The sequence below is a fragment of the Pangasianodon hypophthalmus genome, chromosome 7 (genome assembly GCF_027358585.1).
Source record: "Pangasianodon hypophthalmus isolate fPanHyp1 chromosome 7, fPanHyp1.pri, whole genome shotgun sequence".
Classification (NCBI taxonomy): domain Eukaryota; kingdom Metazoa; phylum Chordata; class Actinopteri; order Siluriformes; family Pangasiidae; genus Pangasianodon; species Pangasianodon hypophthalmus.
Genome location: NC_069716.1, coordinates 16783793 through 16801118, shown reverse-complemented (window position 1 = coordinate 16801118; position 17326 = coordinate 16783793). Strand labels below are relative to the sequence as shown.

The window sequence follows — 17326 nt, the reverse complement described above, 5'->3', positions numbered from 1 at the left end:
TTGCACAGTACCCGTACTCAGCAACAAAATGCCAGAAGTGCAAACAGTAGCATCGTGCAAATTAAATTGCATAAGTGCAGGTAGAATATGTAAATATATATACAATAAATAAATAAATAAATAACAAGGCTATGGACAGTAAATATGTGCAGTAGCTATTGAGTGTGAACAACAATATGAATAGTAATTACACTATGTTATAAAGAAAAACTCTATAGAAATATAATATATGCAAGTATTAGTCAAAAATATATGTAAGAGATACACTCACCATCCACTAATAGGAACATTTCTAACCAGAATTGAAGTATTAAATAAATACTTCAGGACAGATCTTCAGAGATGTGGACACCCAGGAACTTGAAGCTGGAGAAATGCTCTACTTCACTCCCACTGATGCAGATGGGAGCGTGTCTGCTGCTTTTAGATTTCCGGAAGTCCACAACGGTCTTCATGGTTAGCTCTTTGGTCTTCATGGTTAATTGAATCAGGTATGTTGGAAGCAGGGAAAACACTAAAATGTACAGGACATAGGGTACTCCAGGATCAGGGTTGGGAACCTGTGGCCTATAGGCATTATTTCATGGTGGGTCTACAACAATGCTTTTAGGAAAAAGGGTTCTTCAAAGGTTCTGTAGGGCTTTATTGGGTAATTGAGAGTTTTTAGCTTCCAAGATGGTTCTACTTGGATAGGGAAACCCTGTTGTAAGGTTCTACAAGGACAACCAAAAAGCCCTTAATGGTTCTAAATTTTCTTAGAATATGAAGGGATTTCAATACCTAAAGTAAAGAAAAAAATAAATAAATAAACAGTAATCAAGTAAATGATAATAATAATTGATTTAAATGCTTTGGAATTTGTAATAATGCTACTAAATGTGACAAATATATGTGCTTTGATTTTCTTATTCCAGTAATAATTTAATCGTTTCAGTTACTTTAAAAGTGACCTGAAATTTCAAGTGTCATTATCACTTATCCCACAGAGATCTCAGTGATGGTGGAGTTCTTCTGAGTGACGTATCTGAGTCTCTGATGCCTTCTTTTAATTTGAAAACCTTCAATGGTTCAAATGGCACTTGTTACTTATGGCAGTGACCAAGCATTTTATTTATTTTTTGTTACCTGTAGAGGCATTTTTAGTGCTGTCTCTGCTCTAGTTATCAACATACTTATCAACCCATACTTATCAACAGCTTGACAACAAGTTGAGGGAGGTGTAAGAACAAATAACTAAGAACTAAGTGTAAGTGTAACTAAAAAAGAAATGTTTTCTTAATTAGTATAGAAAAACCTGAGTGTCAATCTCAACATCAGATTAGCTGCAGTTTGTGTAGAGTAACTAGTGAGGTTCCACTCCCTAAATTAAGCCCTTCATTATTTCCTCATAGCCTTTTTGAAAATCAGATGTTTTATTTACAACGAAAGACAAAATATGTGAAAACATGCTTTGAGGATCACAACGTAAATTCAGGCTAAACTGTATTAAGCTGATAATGTATGTCTGAGAGAGTCACAGTGACTTTCAGTTTTCAAGTGTGTTATCTCTCAGCTTGATCTGTGTGCTGACATGAAACCAATGTTTTGAACTGTAAAATTTGCTGAGATGCAAATAAAATAGTGATCACTGTAGTTGGAAGAGGAGTCTTGATATTTGATATTCTGAAGCTGAAATGAAGTGTGCCTTCCAAATGGCCATTAATTTTGACCTCTATAGAGGGACCCTTCTGAATTCTCACTGTGAAGGATGGAGGCTTCTGAGGGTTTAGAGCATAGCCATGAGAAGTTCAGGATGGACTGCGGCCCAGTTCAATTCAATTCAGTTTTATTTGTATAGCACCCATCCTCATCTTTTAACAATGGACATTGTCACAAAGCAGCTTTACAGAAATAAATAAATTCTGGATATACATTTAAAATGTAAAAATTTATACCTAATGAGCAAGCCAGAGGTGATGGTGGCAAGGAAAAACTCCCTGAGATGACAAGAGGAAGAGACCTTTAGAGGAACCAGACTCAGAAGGGAACCCATCCTCATCTGTGTGACAATGGATAGAGCAATTATAAATAATTCCCTTTTATAACTGTGAACTACATGGTCAAATAGTGCAATTGTGTAACCAGGAAACTCATTACAGTTTTCACATGAAGTCTATTTTGTTGAAGTTATCAGCTGTTCACTGATGGAGACCTGAGTGCAAAATTATTCGAGGCAAATTGCAGTACTAAGGCTATCATGGATACTGTAGTCCTAAGCCATGACAGAAAAACTGTTTATATCAGTTGCTGTCCAAAGCCATCTTCATGGTTTCTAAGTGGCACCATCCTCAGTAATCTCATGTATCTTTAGGCTGTACATATGGGTCTATCCTCAGTTTCCAGTGATGAGAACTCCAACCAGAAGTAGGGCATCAGGCTGGATCAGGCAGGTCTGGAGAGCAGAAGGGGTCAGGATCACTTCCTACCCCAAACCCAGGAGTTAAACGAAGCTAAATGCGCATCGGTAGCGCAGCAGCGCGGGAACGAATACTAACGGCTTTCCCCGTCGTGTGACGTCACCGAGAAGGGGGCGGGGTCACGCCTGGAATCAGGAACAATCCACACAAACCGAATTCCGCCTCCTGCTTATTATTTTCTGACCAGTCATCAAACCTGTGATGTTTTAACCGAAAAGAAATGTCAACATGGGCTCTCAACGGAAATACCACGCTACAGAGGGAGCTTGGGGAAGACTGCCTTTGTGCTTTTTGGCTAGCCTGTCAGCTTGTCTGTGCTTTTGCAGAGCAGAAGACAGTTCGATGGAGAACATCGTGACTGAGAAACAGGCTGAGGAAAGCCACCGACAGGACAGTGCCGACCTGCTCATTTTCATCTTACTCCTCACCCTCACCATCCTGACTATATGGCTCTTCAAACACCGTCGATTCAGGTTTCTACACGAGACAGGGCTGGCAATGATTTACGGTGAGAACAAGCAACATGTCACTGGTCGCCATCTGCAATGTCTAGATTAAATTTGGCGCTAGCTAGACCAGATAGCCTCGCTAAGCTAAACTTGTTACAGCTAAAAGGCAGTCGGGTAAAGTAATATGCTACAGAATAGCTTAGGCCATGTGTTTATGTAGTCATTATTATGACAGCTTTTTACAAGCTGGTTATCCTTTAACCAAAGCGCTCAACACGACTGAAATCACAAGGCCATAACATGTTAAACGCTAGTTAGCTAGCTGTCTCTTTTCAGGCAATAGCTTTGTGAATATTTTTCGCTTATGGTACTGCAGCCCAAGGCAGGTTTAGTTAATCATTTTCTGCCCTTTTGCTATGACAACACAAGGTCAGCGGTATAACTGGAGCTTTATAGCTGCTGGAGAACATTTTGGAGAATCAGTAGCTAACCTGTAGCTAATTATTGCAAGAAGTCTCTTGCCTACTCATGACAGCAATAACACAGTTTACATGCTGATTAGGATTCTGTGCAGGCTTTACACTGGACTACAGCAGAGCTTCCTAGCTCTATGTCATCACTATAATCATTTGAACAGTTTTTAAGCATAAAATAAGAATAAAAACAAGGAAAGGAGTTTAAAACTACTTATAAAGCAGGCCTTGTTCTATTCAGTAATAGGAGAGGTGCCTCAGTTTCTAGTGCTCATTCCTTGTCTGATTTAAGACACTATCATCTGTCACCTCTTGTAATTCAGATATATTAGCCCACTTGTTGTCTTTCACTAGGATTGCTGGTTGGGGTTGTGCTGCGTTACGGGATCCACGTGCCTCGTGACATCAACAATGTTACGCTGAGTTGCCATGTCAATGCCAGTCCAGCCACGTTACTGGTCAACGTAAGCGGCAAGTTCTACGAGTACACACTGAAGGGCGAGATCAGCGCCAGCGAAGTCAAGGATGTTCAGGACAATGAGATGCTTCGTAAGGTAAAAACAGGGACTGGCACCCAGTCTGATTAAAGTTTGCTCAGGACCTCAGTGCAGTTTTGTTCCTTAAAATTCTCCTGTCTGTTTCACAACCTCATCAGACATGTGTATATTTACTTCCTTCAGATGCATTCATGGCTACGAATTTGTTACTGAAAAACTGGTATATATATTTAGCGAATATTCCAGATGGGTATTATATTATAAGTGTGGGTCTTGTGCCTAGTGTGACTTCACTTGCAGATATAAAACTTTTAACCATCCTTTCAGTATTGTTATTTGCACTACACATCATATTTGAAAATGAGAATTGATGATCATAGAAATGCTATTAGAAGCCATACTTTTAGGAATCCAGTTGCTGTACATTGTACAGAAGCCACCACAATGTAGCGAGGTTATTTTAGTGTTGAGATAGTACTCCCTAATAGAGGAAATGAGAAAACAAGAACCATTTATTACAAAGAGAATTATTCGGATAAATTAAACTTGTTTAATAGGGGTTTAAACAAATAATTCAATAGTAAGCCTTTCCTGTACCGTAGAATATCATGTGACTAAACTGTTGTTTAAAAAAAAAAACAAAAAACTGCCACTGTTGAGCATGACCTCAATCTTCACTTATGGCACATGACAATGTTGAGGTAATGTTTTTATAATAAAATAATCACAGTAAAGGTTTATCATGGCATCATAACTCATTCTATTTCAGGTGACCTTTGACCCAGAGGTATTTTTCAACATTCTTCTGCCGCCAATCATATTTCATGCGGGATACAGCTTAAAGCGGGTATGACGTCTTCTTTTTATATTGCATGGCAAAGCTTAGATAAATTTTTAAGAGAGATTTTTAATGCTTCAATGTAAAATGCAGTTATTTAAAGCCAGGACTAACAACATACTTACCATTTCTCATTAATGTTGGTAAGTGTAAATAAAAAGTCATTGTTATTCTCTGTCTTTGCATTTCAGAGACATTTTTTCAGGAACATGGGCTCCATTTTGGCCTATGCCTTTGTTGGAACGGTGGTGTCCTGCTTCATCATTGGGTCAGTGTGCTACATGAATATTTCAGTATCTTTTCTGCAGTGGCTCTTTTTGGTGTCTGAAGTCAAGAACACAAGTTGAAAATGATGGTATTGCCTTTGCAGCTTATTGATGTATGGATGCGTGATGCTTATGAAGCATACTGGCCAGTTGGGAGGAGACTTCTTCTTCACTGACTGCCTGTTTTTTGGTGCCATCGTATCCGCCACTGATCCAGGTGTGTCTTACAAGCTTTACAACTGTCAAATTCCAATTTGGATCACGGCGCTTGGAGGTGTTTTATAGAAATAAATCAATAAAAGGAGGAGTTGTTAACCTAATTTTACTTAATATGATCGTATGATATAATGTCATACATATAATATCTTGTAATGTTATGCTACATCAGTGTAGATAAGGCATTTCCATGTTGTATGTTATATACTATATTTTAATATCCAGTTTTTGTGTTGGTTTTATAAAAAAAAATTCTGTGCCATACCGAGAACTATAAAATGTGGTCATACATTTATCATATTATGATTTGTTCATACAAGTTCCACCCTTACTTTAAACACACAAGGTGAATTGAATTGGTATAGTTATAAATCTCAAAATAAAGACTAAAGCTTGTGTTTTGTATTCTGTGAACCTTGCATTCTAGTGACCGTCCTGGCCATCTTCAACGAGTTACAGGTGGATGTCGACCTCTATGCTCTGTTGTTTGGAGAGAGCGTATTAAATGATGCTGTTGCTGTGGTGCTTTCCTCGTAAGTCCTCCGTCCTACAAGAATTCATATATACAGTTACAGTTGACAAACTAAAGATGAAAACACAGTGTTGCTGTTATGATGTGGGGGGAATTTTGCTGGTATTGTTTGGGTGCACTTGTGCCCTTAGAGGAAGTTATTCTGACTGATCACCTTTACGCTATGATGAAGAATTTCCATCTTGACATGCATAGTCTCTTCCATGATGATGATGATGATGATGATGATGGTGATGCCCATGTTGACAGGCCACAAGGGCTTTACTGAGTTTGTTTATTTTACTGAGTATAAAATTGATGTAAATCATATGCTATGGCCTTCACACTCAACCCAGTTGAACACCTATATGAGATTTTGGACCAGCGTATTAGCATTGTCCACTACCATCATCAAAACACCAGTTGAAAGAATATCTTTTGGAAGGATAGTGTATAGTTTCATCCCTACAGTACAGTTCCAGAGACTTGTATAATATATGAAAAGGCACAATGAAACTGTTCTGGTGGCTTCTAGTGGCCTGAAATGTTAATAAGACACTTTTCCTTTAATTTGTCTCCTGTCTGTATATACACAGCTGCACAGAGTTTTAGTCATGTTTCCATTGAAATGTTTTGCATGCTTTAAGGGGACGTTCGAAACGGCTGAGAAAGAAACGGCAAACTATGAGTTGGAATGATTTCTCTTTATGCCAGTTATATTGCGATTTGGGTGTTGTCAGGTTTGTAATAACACACAAATTTAATAGCTGAACAGTGTGGGCTGAAAAACAATCCACATTTGCTAAAACCACTAGCTCTATAAACTCAGTGTGGGCCAAACAAAAGATTAGACCTTATTTGCATTACACAATAAACAGTCCGCAGAAACATTGTCTAAGAAACGAGCGTGAGGTAGATGTCTCTCTGTTAATATAATACAAGCACATACAGCTGTATTAACTTTTTAAATGCACTCTTAGGCAAATTAATAAAAGTCTGGAGAAGCGGCAATAAAGAAAACAAACTAAATTATAGCAGTCAGGCCAAATTAGATTAGTTTTGTTATGGACTGTTTATGCATCAAAGGGGAAAAGATTGAATTTCCACCTTGTTTAAGTGTGCAACACAACACAGTCTTGAGCATGTCATTTAAAAGGGTTGAGATTTATAGACATAGGCTTTAACCTACAGATAACGCTGGGAACCAGCCCAAGCTAACCATTTAATATTTACACGAGGTCACAACAAAATTATGTAATTGAAACATTGCCAGACAAATTCAACAGCCATGGAGAGACTGGAACACGTACTGGTTACGGCTTGTCCATAGGGGCAGGCGGAGCAGATCCTTACCATATATATCAGCCAGTCAACAATATATTAATCATCATCATGCACAACTCCATACATTTTAAAGTATGTTGAAATATTAATTACCTCTTTTAAGCAACCAAAAATTTCAAATTTGCTCACCTTTCTAGTTGCAAAATCATGGGGCAACCAGCACACTCCCTCACTTAAATATCATAGTCATTATTGCACAGAGTATTTACTGGGGTTGCCAGGTGGGGATAGTTTGAACACACTCAATGACTGCCACGCTCTTGTTTTATAGCAAATAATTGGAATTAATTCTAATAAATAAATTGCATACAGTGGAAAAACATGTCAAAACATGTCTTTCTTTTGCAGTGCCATGATTTTCCAGGGGTTAGTTTCAGGTCTTTTGTGTGGTTTTTGAGATAAAGTTATTTGGAAACTTTGCTCAAACCTGGCAACCCTGGGTAAAGATATTAAAACTAGCTAGTAGCCTGTATGCTGGATGATTGCATGTTGTTGACTCTCAACTACCTATTACAGGGTTGCTTTTTTTTTTTTTTTTTTTTTTACTTCCATCTAGCATAAGTGAAATGTGATATCCTCTCAACTTAATTTTGTTTCAGGCTGTGTTGAAACAAGAATCAATGGTGACGACCTGCCGTTGCTTGTTACATTTTTACTTATTTGAAATGTGCTTCCATTATCTGTACTCATACATTCTTTGTTTCATATTAGCCAAATGTGTTCAAATTAAATCTGTGCAATTCCCACTCAGGCTGTTATAAACACCAAAAAAAAAAAAAAAAAAATAGATCCCACTGTAGACTGGCTAAATAAATCATTCTCAGCATTCACTTCTGCTTGCAATTCTCATATGCCGAGCATGTTTCATTTTTCATTTTACTTACTTATTGTGTCTGTTACATATTACTAATCAAAAACATTACTCAGTGTGGAATGTTCCTAACACTTGTGTTTTTTCTCCTGCTGGACTCGTGTTCTCAACTCAGAATTTTCCTTTATTACCGGAGACACAGTGGGGTGGGCCGGCACTGCCCTGGAGGTGTGGCTCAGTGCGTAGAGGGCGGTAACCACAAGCAAAGAACGCCCCTCAATGGGTGTGCTGCACAAGTAGCTTTGACTCTGCAGTTAGTTTGTTTTCTTGCGTGTGCATTGCCTGGTGTAATCCAGAGTATGCACAGCGAATGACCCACAGTCAAACCTCAGACTAGATCCCATTTTTTGTACCAAACTAAAAGTTATACATTTTGCACAATATGGTGTAATTTCATTTTACATTCCATATACTCATACTTACTGTTCATAAACTTATTCAAAATATTCCATTTTCATTACATCGTTGACACCCAAACCAGAGAAATCAAGTTGGTTAAAGAAGGAATAGAGTATTATTATTATTATATATAGTATATATTATTATATATATAGTATATTATTAGCTCATTTTAGCATGAGTCTGTGACCAGGTTCAGTGTAGGGTCTTTACATTCAGTCTCACATCCTGTTTCTTACAATTAATTGGATATTGAGGCTGGACTGTGGGGATTTGCTGGCTGGATGAAAGGTATGTTGTTTTAGGGTTTGACCCCGGCTGCCATCATGTAGAACAGTTAATTAGTCTAGCTACCCCTCTATCTGCCCAGCTCACACTTTTATTTGTATTGCTTAGAGCTTTAGGTCCCTGAAATATGGGGAAACATCTCTACCGGATTTCCACTTAGATAAGAAGAAGAAAAAAGCAGGTCTGCTAAATTGCTTAAATGGATTATTTAATTTTTTTTACTTTCGTCTTATTTGTCTTTTTAAAAATCAAGTGAATTAATGAAAGTATTGAATAACCAACAGCACATAAAAGAGTCAGTGTAAGAGTTTACAACATTTGGTATCACCCTCAGACTCCAGACTGTATTTACAGCATTTACTATAATTCTCGCTGTATTTTGTTTTTCTGTGTGAAATAGAACAACAACCTGAACATTGATTTGGCTGGTAGGTGTTGAGCTTGTAGTTTTGCATCACCGCAAACAAATGTCCTGGTTTATGATAATAGGGAATGTGGTTTAGTGTACTAGGTAGGTAGGGCATGGTGTGTTGTGTCTCCCCTTCTTCATTTTCACTGATCTTTGTGCTTTTCATAGAGACAACACAACATTACCACTGTTTGTGTTGAATTCTGTTTACTTACCAACATTATTGTGTACTTGAATATTCCTTTTCTCTTTATGACTTCAGAGACCATTGCAAGTGTCAGGGTTTGAGTCCTCATCTTCATTTGTTTCTCTGTTTAGGTCCATTGTTGCATATCAGCCCGAGGGAGACAATAGTCATACATTTGAAGCCATGGCCATGCTAAAGTCGTTCGGTATCTTTCTGGGAGTCTTCAGTGGTTCCTTTGCTCTTGGAGTGGCTACCGGTGTAATGACTGCCTTAATATCCTTTATAGGCTTCAGATTTTGCGACATTCTATAAAGACCTTCTGTAAAGGTCTATGGATTTTACAGAGTCTACTCATCAATAGTTATAAGAACATGCATGATCTTTCAATTGCCAACAATTTAGCGGTCAATTTGTGGTTTGCTGGACGTTGCCGTGAAAGTGTCCATGATTAAATTTAGCCAGCTGATGTAACACAACCTGCTAGGCATCAAATAGCACTACTTTCTACGTAGCTGGCTATATTATCCTGCTTCCTCTTGGTTTTAAAAATGGTGTCCAGCAAGAATAGTTACAGGTAATTATCATATTATCATGATAACATTGTCAGCTATGATAAATGGTTAGGCACTTTCCATGAATGCATTTCAGCACACAATGCATAATGTATAGTACCAGGGAGTAAGGCTCCTTGACTCTTTTTCACGTCACCAAATTTACCAAGTTGCGGGATTTTCAGCTGCTAGAAACAGCCCTCTTCTTCCTCATGTCTTGGAGCACATTCCTGTTGGCTGAGGCTTGTGGCTTTACAGGTGACCTGATCTAATTCTAATTCTGACAGTAATTCTGAATGTCTCAGTCTATATTTTTTTGGATTGTAATGTGGTTATATATTGTTTGTGGTATGCTTAGGTGTGGTAGCAGTTCTTTTCTGTGGAATTACACAAGCTCATTACACCTATAACAACCTTTCCCCTGAATCACAGGACCGGACCAAGCAAGTAAGACCTGTCACTAATTTAAATGTCTAGCGTTGAAGTCATACAATTTTTATTTCGTTATATTGCTACTAACAATATTGCTGCTTTCTTATATAAAACATTTTGAGAACTTATACTGAGTTTGTGCTCATTTGTTGCATTTCTCATTGTGATTTTTATCAAATATAAGCAAAGATATAAATTTTGTGCTTCACGGTGCTCATTTTTAGTTATTTGAACTGCTGAATTTCCTCGCTGAGAACTTCATCTTTTCCTACATGGGCCTGACCCTGTTCACCTTCCAGAACCATGTCTTCAACCCCATATTCATCGTGGGAGCATTTGTATCCTGAAATGGTGTTGAGATGGAGGTTTTTGTTTTTTTTTTTTGTTTTTTTTTAAATCACCAATTCATTGAATACAAAAGAGGGTGTGGGTAGTGCATGTTTGTGCAACCATGAAAATGATGAACTAAAGTGTGTACCTAAGTCAGCATCAAGTTGTTTTCTGAAATCGCACAAAACAGGCTTTAATAGACATAGATTAGTGGTGCTCCAGTCTAAATGTGAGGTTGACTTCATTTTGGCTCATTCCAAAGAGGAAGTGGCTAGTGACCATCTTCTGAGTGAATTGTCATTAGAGGCATTGTTATGTGTGTGTGTGTGTGTGTCTGTGTGTGTGTGTGTGTGTTTGACTTCCTTTATTAAAACAGGAAGGGCAAATAGCCTGTGCTTAGGGTTTTTTGGTTCCTTAATGATTATCTATTCCAGTTGGCCATTTTTTTGGGCCGTGCAGCCAATATTTACCCGCTCTCCTTCCTGCTCAACTTGGGCCGCAGGAACAAGATAAGCTCCAACTTTCAGCACATGATGATGTTTGCAGGTTTGTTGATTGAGTTAGACTGAAATTGTATTTGATTTTTTAAAAAAATATAACAGTAATAAAATCTGTTTTGAATTAATGGTTCACATGAGCTTTCAGGCCTTTGAGAAAAATAATTTTACACTTTTCCATTGCCTTGGAAAAGTGTACAATGGCAATTGCAATGGAAAAAGATTCATCAGGTCGTTATCTACTAGAAAATATCTTCTATTCACTGACTCTAAAAAGTATACAATCAGTGAATAACTAAGAGGCTGTTTGTGCTTGGGAGTGTTTACAAGCATGAAAGTGATAGAAATTATTCAAATCTTTTTCAAATCTGAGCAAGGAATATCACTCTATTGTTACATTATAACAAATGAATCAGATTATGTCTCCATTTCACTCTCTTCCCCAGGTCTCCGAGGGGCCATGACTTTTGCCCTGTCTATCAGAGACACAGCCACATATGCACGACAGATGATGTTCTCCACCACACTGCTGGTGGTCTTTTTCACTGTGTGGATATGTGGAGGAGGCACTACTCAAATGTTATCTTTCCAGCGCATCCGGTCAGTCCTGCAAATTTAGATTCCTATCTTCTAAACTGTATCTAATCAGCATATTTAAAGATTTAATTGTGTTTTTGTGGCTCTGCTTATCTACTAATTCTAGAGCTAGATTTAGGGTAGAGGTAATGCAATGCTTATGTATACTACTCTTGTCAGAGTCAAACCCATCTAACCACTGCAGTTACTTAAAAACTATATCTAGAACTGTTTGTTCATTCTGTATTTGTTGTAACAGTGTTGGAGTGGACTCAGACCAGGACAATTCGGTAAGTGCATTTTTAGGTATGCTGAAGACATATACGGTTTTAAATGCACTATGATGTCCATGTTAACCCTAAGGCTCTCTGTGGATGCATTTCTCCAGATTGGCCCTGAGGGATTAGAGAGGAGGAGCACCAAACAGGAGAGTGCCTGGTTATTTAGGATTTGGTACAACTTTGACCACAAGTATCCTTTGTGACACGACTCTAAGGCAGACAGTATTGAATTAGGGGAAAAAAATTTTGAACAGAAATAAAGAAAGATTTTAATCTCACTGTATAATTAACCACAGATTAATCTTTGGCAGTATCTCCGTCATGGTTTTACACCTTGCTCTATATATTAGTTTTGTACACAATAAATTGTCTAATTGTTGAGTTTAATATAATACAAAAGCTAAAAGCTATTGGTCCTAAGATATTATAATTTCCTAAGCCCTGATATCCTTTAGTGTCATTAATTTGCAGTTTGTTATACACAGTGTTCCTTGACCTTGCTCTCCTGCAGCTATCTTAAGCCCATTCTGACTCACAGCGGGCCGCCACTCACAGCTACTCTTCCAGCCTGCTGCGGCCCTCTGGCCCGATGCCTCACCAGCCCACAGGCGTGCGAGGTCAGCCTCATGCACAACAGAATATACTCAGTGACCTCCTTCTGGAAGGAAAACTTTAGCATTTTTCGCATTTTCCTCAACATTTTTGTGGCAGCTATGTTCATTACTTTTCCAGAGTTTCAACAACAAACTTACAATGCAAGTAGAACAGACAAAGCTAGTATCAGCTAAAATCCACCACTTGCCAGGAGAACAGTGTAACTACGCAGATGATACACAGCTATTACCCCAGATAGCACAGCCTGACAGACTGCATAGCAAGTATTATCACTGGAATGAAAAAAAAATCCTTAAAGGTAATGAAGAGAGAACAGAAATTCTTCATGTGTGTATCAACACTGGCGGACAAAAAATGTGAGCAAATTAGGAAATTTAGATACACAGGTTACATCTTCAGGGTGGCAGGGTGGTGCAGCGGGTAGCATGGCTGCCTGACAGCTCCTGGGTCCCGGGTTCAATTCTGAGCTCTATAAGCTCTGCGTAGAGTTTCTGTGCATGTTCTCCCTGTGTCTGCGTGTTTTTTTTTTTTTTTGCCTCTGGTTTCCTTCCAACTCCCAAAAACATGCCAGCAGGTGAATTGGCCCTTGGTTTGTATATGGTGCTCTGTGATGGAGTGGCTTCCCATCTACACAGACTCCCTGAGCCATCGCTAGAAACACATGAAAACTTCTGATTGATTGGTGAACATTACCTTTAAAGGAACAATGTCTTGCACAGTACTTTTGTTGTTCGTTCCAAAGTAGGATTGTCTGTTTAAATCACTGCACCTCATGTTTTGATTAGAGTTAAGTTCTCTTAAGAAAATGCTTGTCAGTTCCAAAAACTGCGCTCTTACATACTTCACTGATTGCTTCATCTTCTCCATGCAGAATGAGGGCCAGCTGAAGGACGATGACTCAGACCTTATCCTGAACGACGGTGACATCAGCCTGACCTATGGCGACATCACGGTTAGCACAGATGCGACGGGCACACGCACGATCAGCATTCCGGCTGGTGCAGCGGGCGTCCACTCTGATGATGCTCTGGACCGAGAGTTGACCTTTGGTGACCATGAGCTGGTGATCCGGGGCACGCGTCTTGTGCTGCCCATGGACGATTCAGAGCCGCCTCTCCGCCACCGGGAGATTTGAGCTGCATGGAAAAAATCCTGAAGGAAATCAAAGGCTTTTCTGTCCCTCTCTCCATCACCACCACAGTCTGGAACGATCTCTCTCTCTTTCTCTCTCTCTACCACTACCACTGTCCTCTCTCTGAAGTGGCTGGTTTGATGTCTCTACCTCATTTGTCATTTTCTTTCTGCTCCTCCAAACATGACTTGTGAAAGCTGGTCAGTTCTTGCCATCCATTTTCTGCATTTTTTTTTTTTTTTTCACAGATTGGGTGTTAAACAGTATGGCATCTTCAGGCATTGTTGCACTGTCTGTCTGGGAGGTTAGCGTGAGAAGTGATAGAGCAATGCTTTCTTGTCTGCAAATGTGAGGTGTAAAATAGCTGTGCATGCTAATTCTTGCTTTCCTGTTGGTGTGTGAGGCCTGGTTCAAAGGGGATTCAAGCTTGGGCAGTGGTAAAACTGCTAAGAGTGTTAGACTTTCAAACCGCCTTCTGTATCTGAGGATCAGAAAAGAGGTGTGGTAACCTGATGGCTCAGTGTTTATGTGGTTGCAATCAAGTGCCTGTTGAATGTAATTTTTACTTATCCTTGGAGCAAAACAACACTGCCATCCACTAGAGGGAGGCCTTGTATCTTAATACTGAACTCATCTATGTGATGTAGGCTTCAAATTGGCAACAAGAGGGACTTATTGTAGTTTTGAGTGGCTATGGAGGGATGTCTGTGCAATCAGAGGGCCCAGAACTCACATACTGACCTTTGACTGTGACTTCTGGTGGACCTGCACCTTGTTATACATGTTCATGTTAGTTACAGTAAGATGTTCTTTTAGTTAGAGTCACGGTACAAAATCTGAGGCCGTTTTTGTCTCATTTGTTTGCATTTTATAAAAAGTCACAAAACATCCTTATTAATTTTACCATGCAGCTCTAAATCACTGAAATGACTTAGTGTCATGTTTAACAGTGTACAACTAAAACTATCCATCATATGTATTACTAATATAAACCAAACTATAGAAAATCCTTTTTTTTTTTTTTTTTTTTAAAAAAAAAAAAAAAAGAGGATTTTTACCTTGGCTAGTGCAGACCTGCAAGGATACAAAGAACAACAGTTCACAGCAATGTGTTTTGATTTCTTCATAGGCCTTTTAATGTACTAACCTTTGCATGATGTGTGATGTGTGGAGATTTGGATAGCATTGCTATATGCATTGCCATGTGTTCTCCCCCTTTTTTGTGGCATTTTGGATTTTTATAGCGAATTGAAAAACCATCGTCCAAGTTGGTGTGTAATGTCAGTGCAGCACAAATTAAACTTACACTTTTTTTTTTTTCTGAGTATAGAGGGAGGATGGCTGAATGATTTTAAGCATGCTATTAAAGGGCTGAATGAACAGGTATTAACTGTTTTTTAATATTTGTACTTTTGGTGGAAAAAATGTCTTGGGGAAATCGACCATTTCCTGTTTGAGTGTAATGTTAGGGTGTGGTGCAGTGACGAGATGAACAATGGCGCTGATGGGTGTGAGCACAACTGTACGTGTGTTACAGTTGTATGTAATTATATGTATGTATATGAATATATAGTGAACTATGGGATAAATTAAAGCGTGACTGATTTTTAATACAATGTCTATTAAAAAGGATATAAAATCAGTTAAAAAGGTGCGAACAACCCATCAAGAGATTTTTGTGTTGCATTCTTGTCTCTTAAAATTCAGGTGTGTGTGCGTGTGCGCGTGTGTGTGCACGCTCATAAAACAAGCTGACTTTGTAGAAGGGTGACTATTGCTTTGAATGGACGGTGCTGGCACCCATAATGCAATGGGTCTCCTGAATGAAGCAGTAAAATAAAACACTGTCTGTGTTACACTGTTGCTGTGGATGAAGGCCCCTGATGGACAAGGCAAGAGAGGAGTAGATGCAGAAACAGAGAATGAGTGAGGGCCATCTAAAAGAAGAGTGAACAAGGCTTTCAGCATAGCGTTATCTCCTGCTGTGCAGGACATTTTCCCAGAGGGCAATGTAGCATTCCTGTAGGCCTGCCTCTAGATAACATGGCCCACAGAAACAGGGCCATTATATTTGAATGGTCACAAGATGAAGGAATTCAATATGGTTGCAGTTTTTGCACTTTGTTTTCTTGCCTTGTTGACTTTTTTGTTATGTCTTGAAATAGCTCTTCTATTTATTTAATTGTCTAATGGTGGGTGATTTTCACATGAAAGTGACGAATAGAAGAATTGACCTGCTGTTAGACTGAGATCATTTTGCTTATTTGTCATGTGAAGGAGGAGTTTAGTAGACAAGCATCTCTCAGTCTGTTTTCTTGAAGAGCAGCCATCTAGTAATGCCAATACTAGCCACACATATATGAGCAAGAATATTCACAAAATTGCAACCAGTGTCTCTACTTGTACTCTTCTGATCCGTGAGAAAAAATTTTGAGCTCAGAATTATAAAGACTTAAGATGAGCAAGATTAAATTTTTCTTTGTTTTTCCTGAAATGTGCTGCAACTTTCCTAAAGACTGGATTCACAAAAAGCCACTTGGGTACTGTTGTCCTTTCCGTTCATAGAAATGGCACGATATTTCCCTAAGAAAAGTGCATTTATTCCCCCTCATTTCTGCTCCACAGTTTTGAGCTCGAGTTTCTTGAGCAATGAGGGTTCGGGTTCTGCTTATTAAAGTGTGTAAGTCTGTGTCCAGCTCTGCTGTTCTTCTGCTGCTTGTCCAGGATAACTTACAATCAGCTTCAGTGTCCATGGCCACTAAAACGCTTTTTTTATATGGGTGATAGCTTGTGCTATGCGTTTGACTTGTAACAGAAAGAAACAGATCGACATGCAGATTTGCCTATGTTGTGTTTTTACTGATATGTAGCTGAGCTCTAGTCACATCATGTGCAGCCTCTGTTATTACATGTTGCAGGTACTGACTGTTTACATATGTGTAAATATGATCATCTGTTCATGTGCGTGCAATGATCAATAAATAGAAGCCTGTGCTTTCAACTAAATCGGCTTCCTTATTATTGGCTTTGGTCTGAACCGCTCATAGTTCAGTGTGACTAGCAGAAAGTGCTGCCTGGATGATTCAGCCATGACATCAGCAGACTCATTTTTAGCTAATCTAACATAGAATGAGCCCCAGTATAAACTGAAAGCTGTTCTGTAAATGTCTTGGCAGTATTCCTCACTAAACTAACCCTCATTAAATCATTTAGGACAAAATCACAAGCCTCAAGAGCATAGTTGCTCACAGTAATGAGAGACTCATTTTTCAGCGTGATTTGGCGCATTTCCTAAAGCAGATGTATTGGAAACTTTTTGTAATGAGCAGTGTTTTATCATGCACTGATGTTCACTGATGTGTAGACTCCTTTGTGTCTGTGAAGGAGATTCACTCCACAGCTGGAAAATGGTGCTCTCCAACACAGAGAAGCTGACTCAACCCAGCTGGGTATAGCTAGTCCACAGCAAGAGATCAGGTAATGTGCTCCTTATATGGTCCGAAAGATCCACAAGAATGCGTCTTCACTGGGATATACACATTTTACAGAATCGTAATATTGTTTTCCCAATTTTTTGCTGGATTTTGTTGAACTTACACTGCCAGTCATACGTTTTTGAACATGTGGAATTTCCCACTATTGGCAATTAAATAAGGATAAAAAGTGTTCCATAAAAATCAAATAAAATATTCAAGGACCTCTTCATTA

General features: G+C 38.8%; 1 protein-coding gene across 1 annotated transcript; it reads left to right on the top strand.

Moving 5' to 3' along the window:
- The first annotated feature begins 2275 nt into the window (after positions 1-2275).
- slc9a6a (solute carrier family 9 member A6a) lies at positions 2276-16624 on the top strand. Its single transcript, XM_026917805.3, has 16 exons — positions 2276-2964; positions 3733-3932; positions 4645-4722; positions 4905-4981; positions 5084-5196; positions 5623-5728; positions 9336-9477; positions 9908-10013; positions 10114-10202; positions 10412-10525; positions 10952-11063; positions 11461-11614; positions 11850-11880; positions 11979-12061; positions 12383-12488; positions 13358-16624. Exons 1-16 carry the CDS (start codon positions 2685-2687, stop codon positions 13619-13621), a joined length of 2055 nt encoding a protein of 684 aa, XP_026773606.1. The 5' UTR covers positions 2276-2684; the 3' UTR covers positions 13622-16624.
- Positions 16625-17326: the final 702 nt, after the last annotated feature.

Coding starts and splice junctions, on each gene's coding strand:
- slc9a6a (XM_026917805.3), top strand. CDS start 2,685: ATGGGCTCTCAACGGAAATACCACGCTACAGAGGGAGCTTGGGGAAGA. Junction 5,197..5,622: donor CGTATCCGCCACTGATCCAG/GTGTGTCTTACA, acceptor CTTGCATTCTAG/TGACCGTCCTGGCCATCTTC. Junction 9,478..9,907: donor CCGGTGTAATGACTGCCTTA/ATATCCTTTATA, acceptor ACTCTTTTTCAC/GTCACCAAATTTACCAAGTT.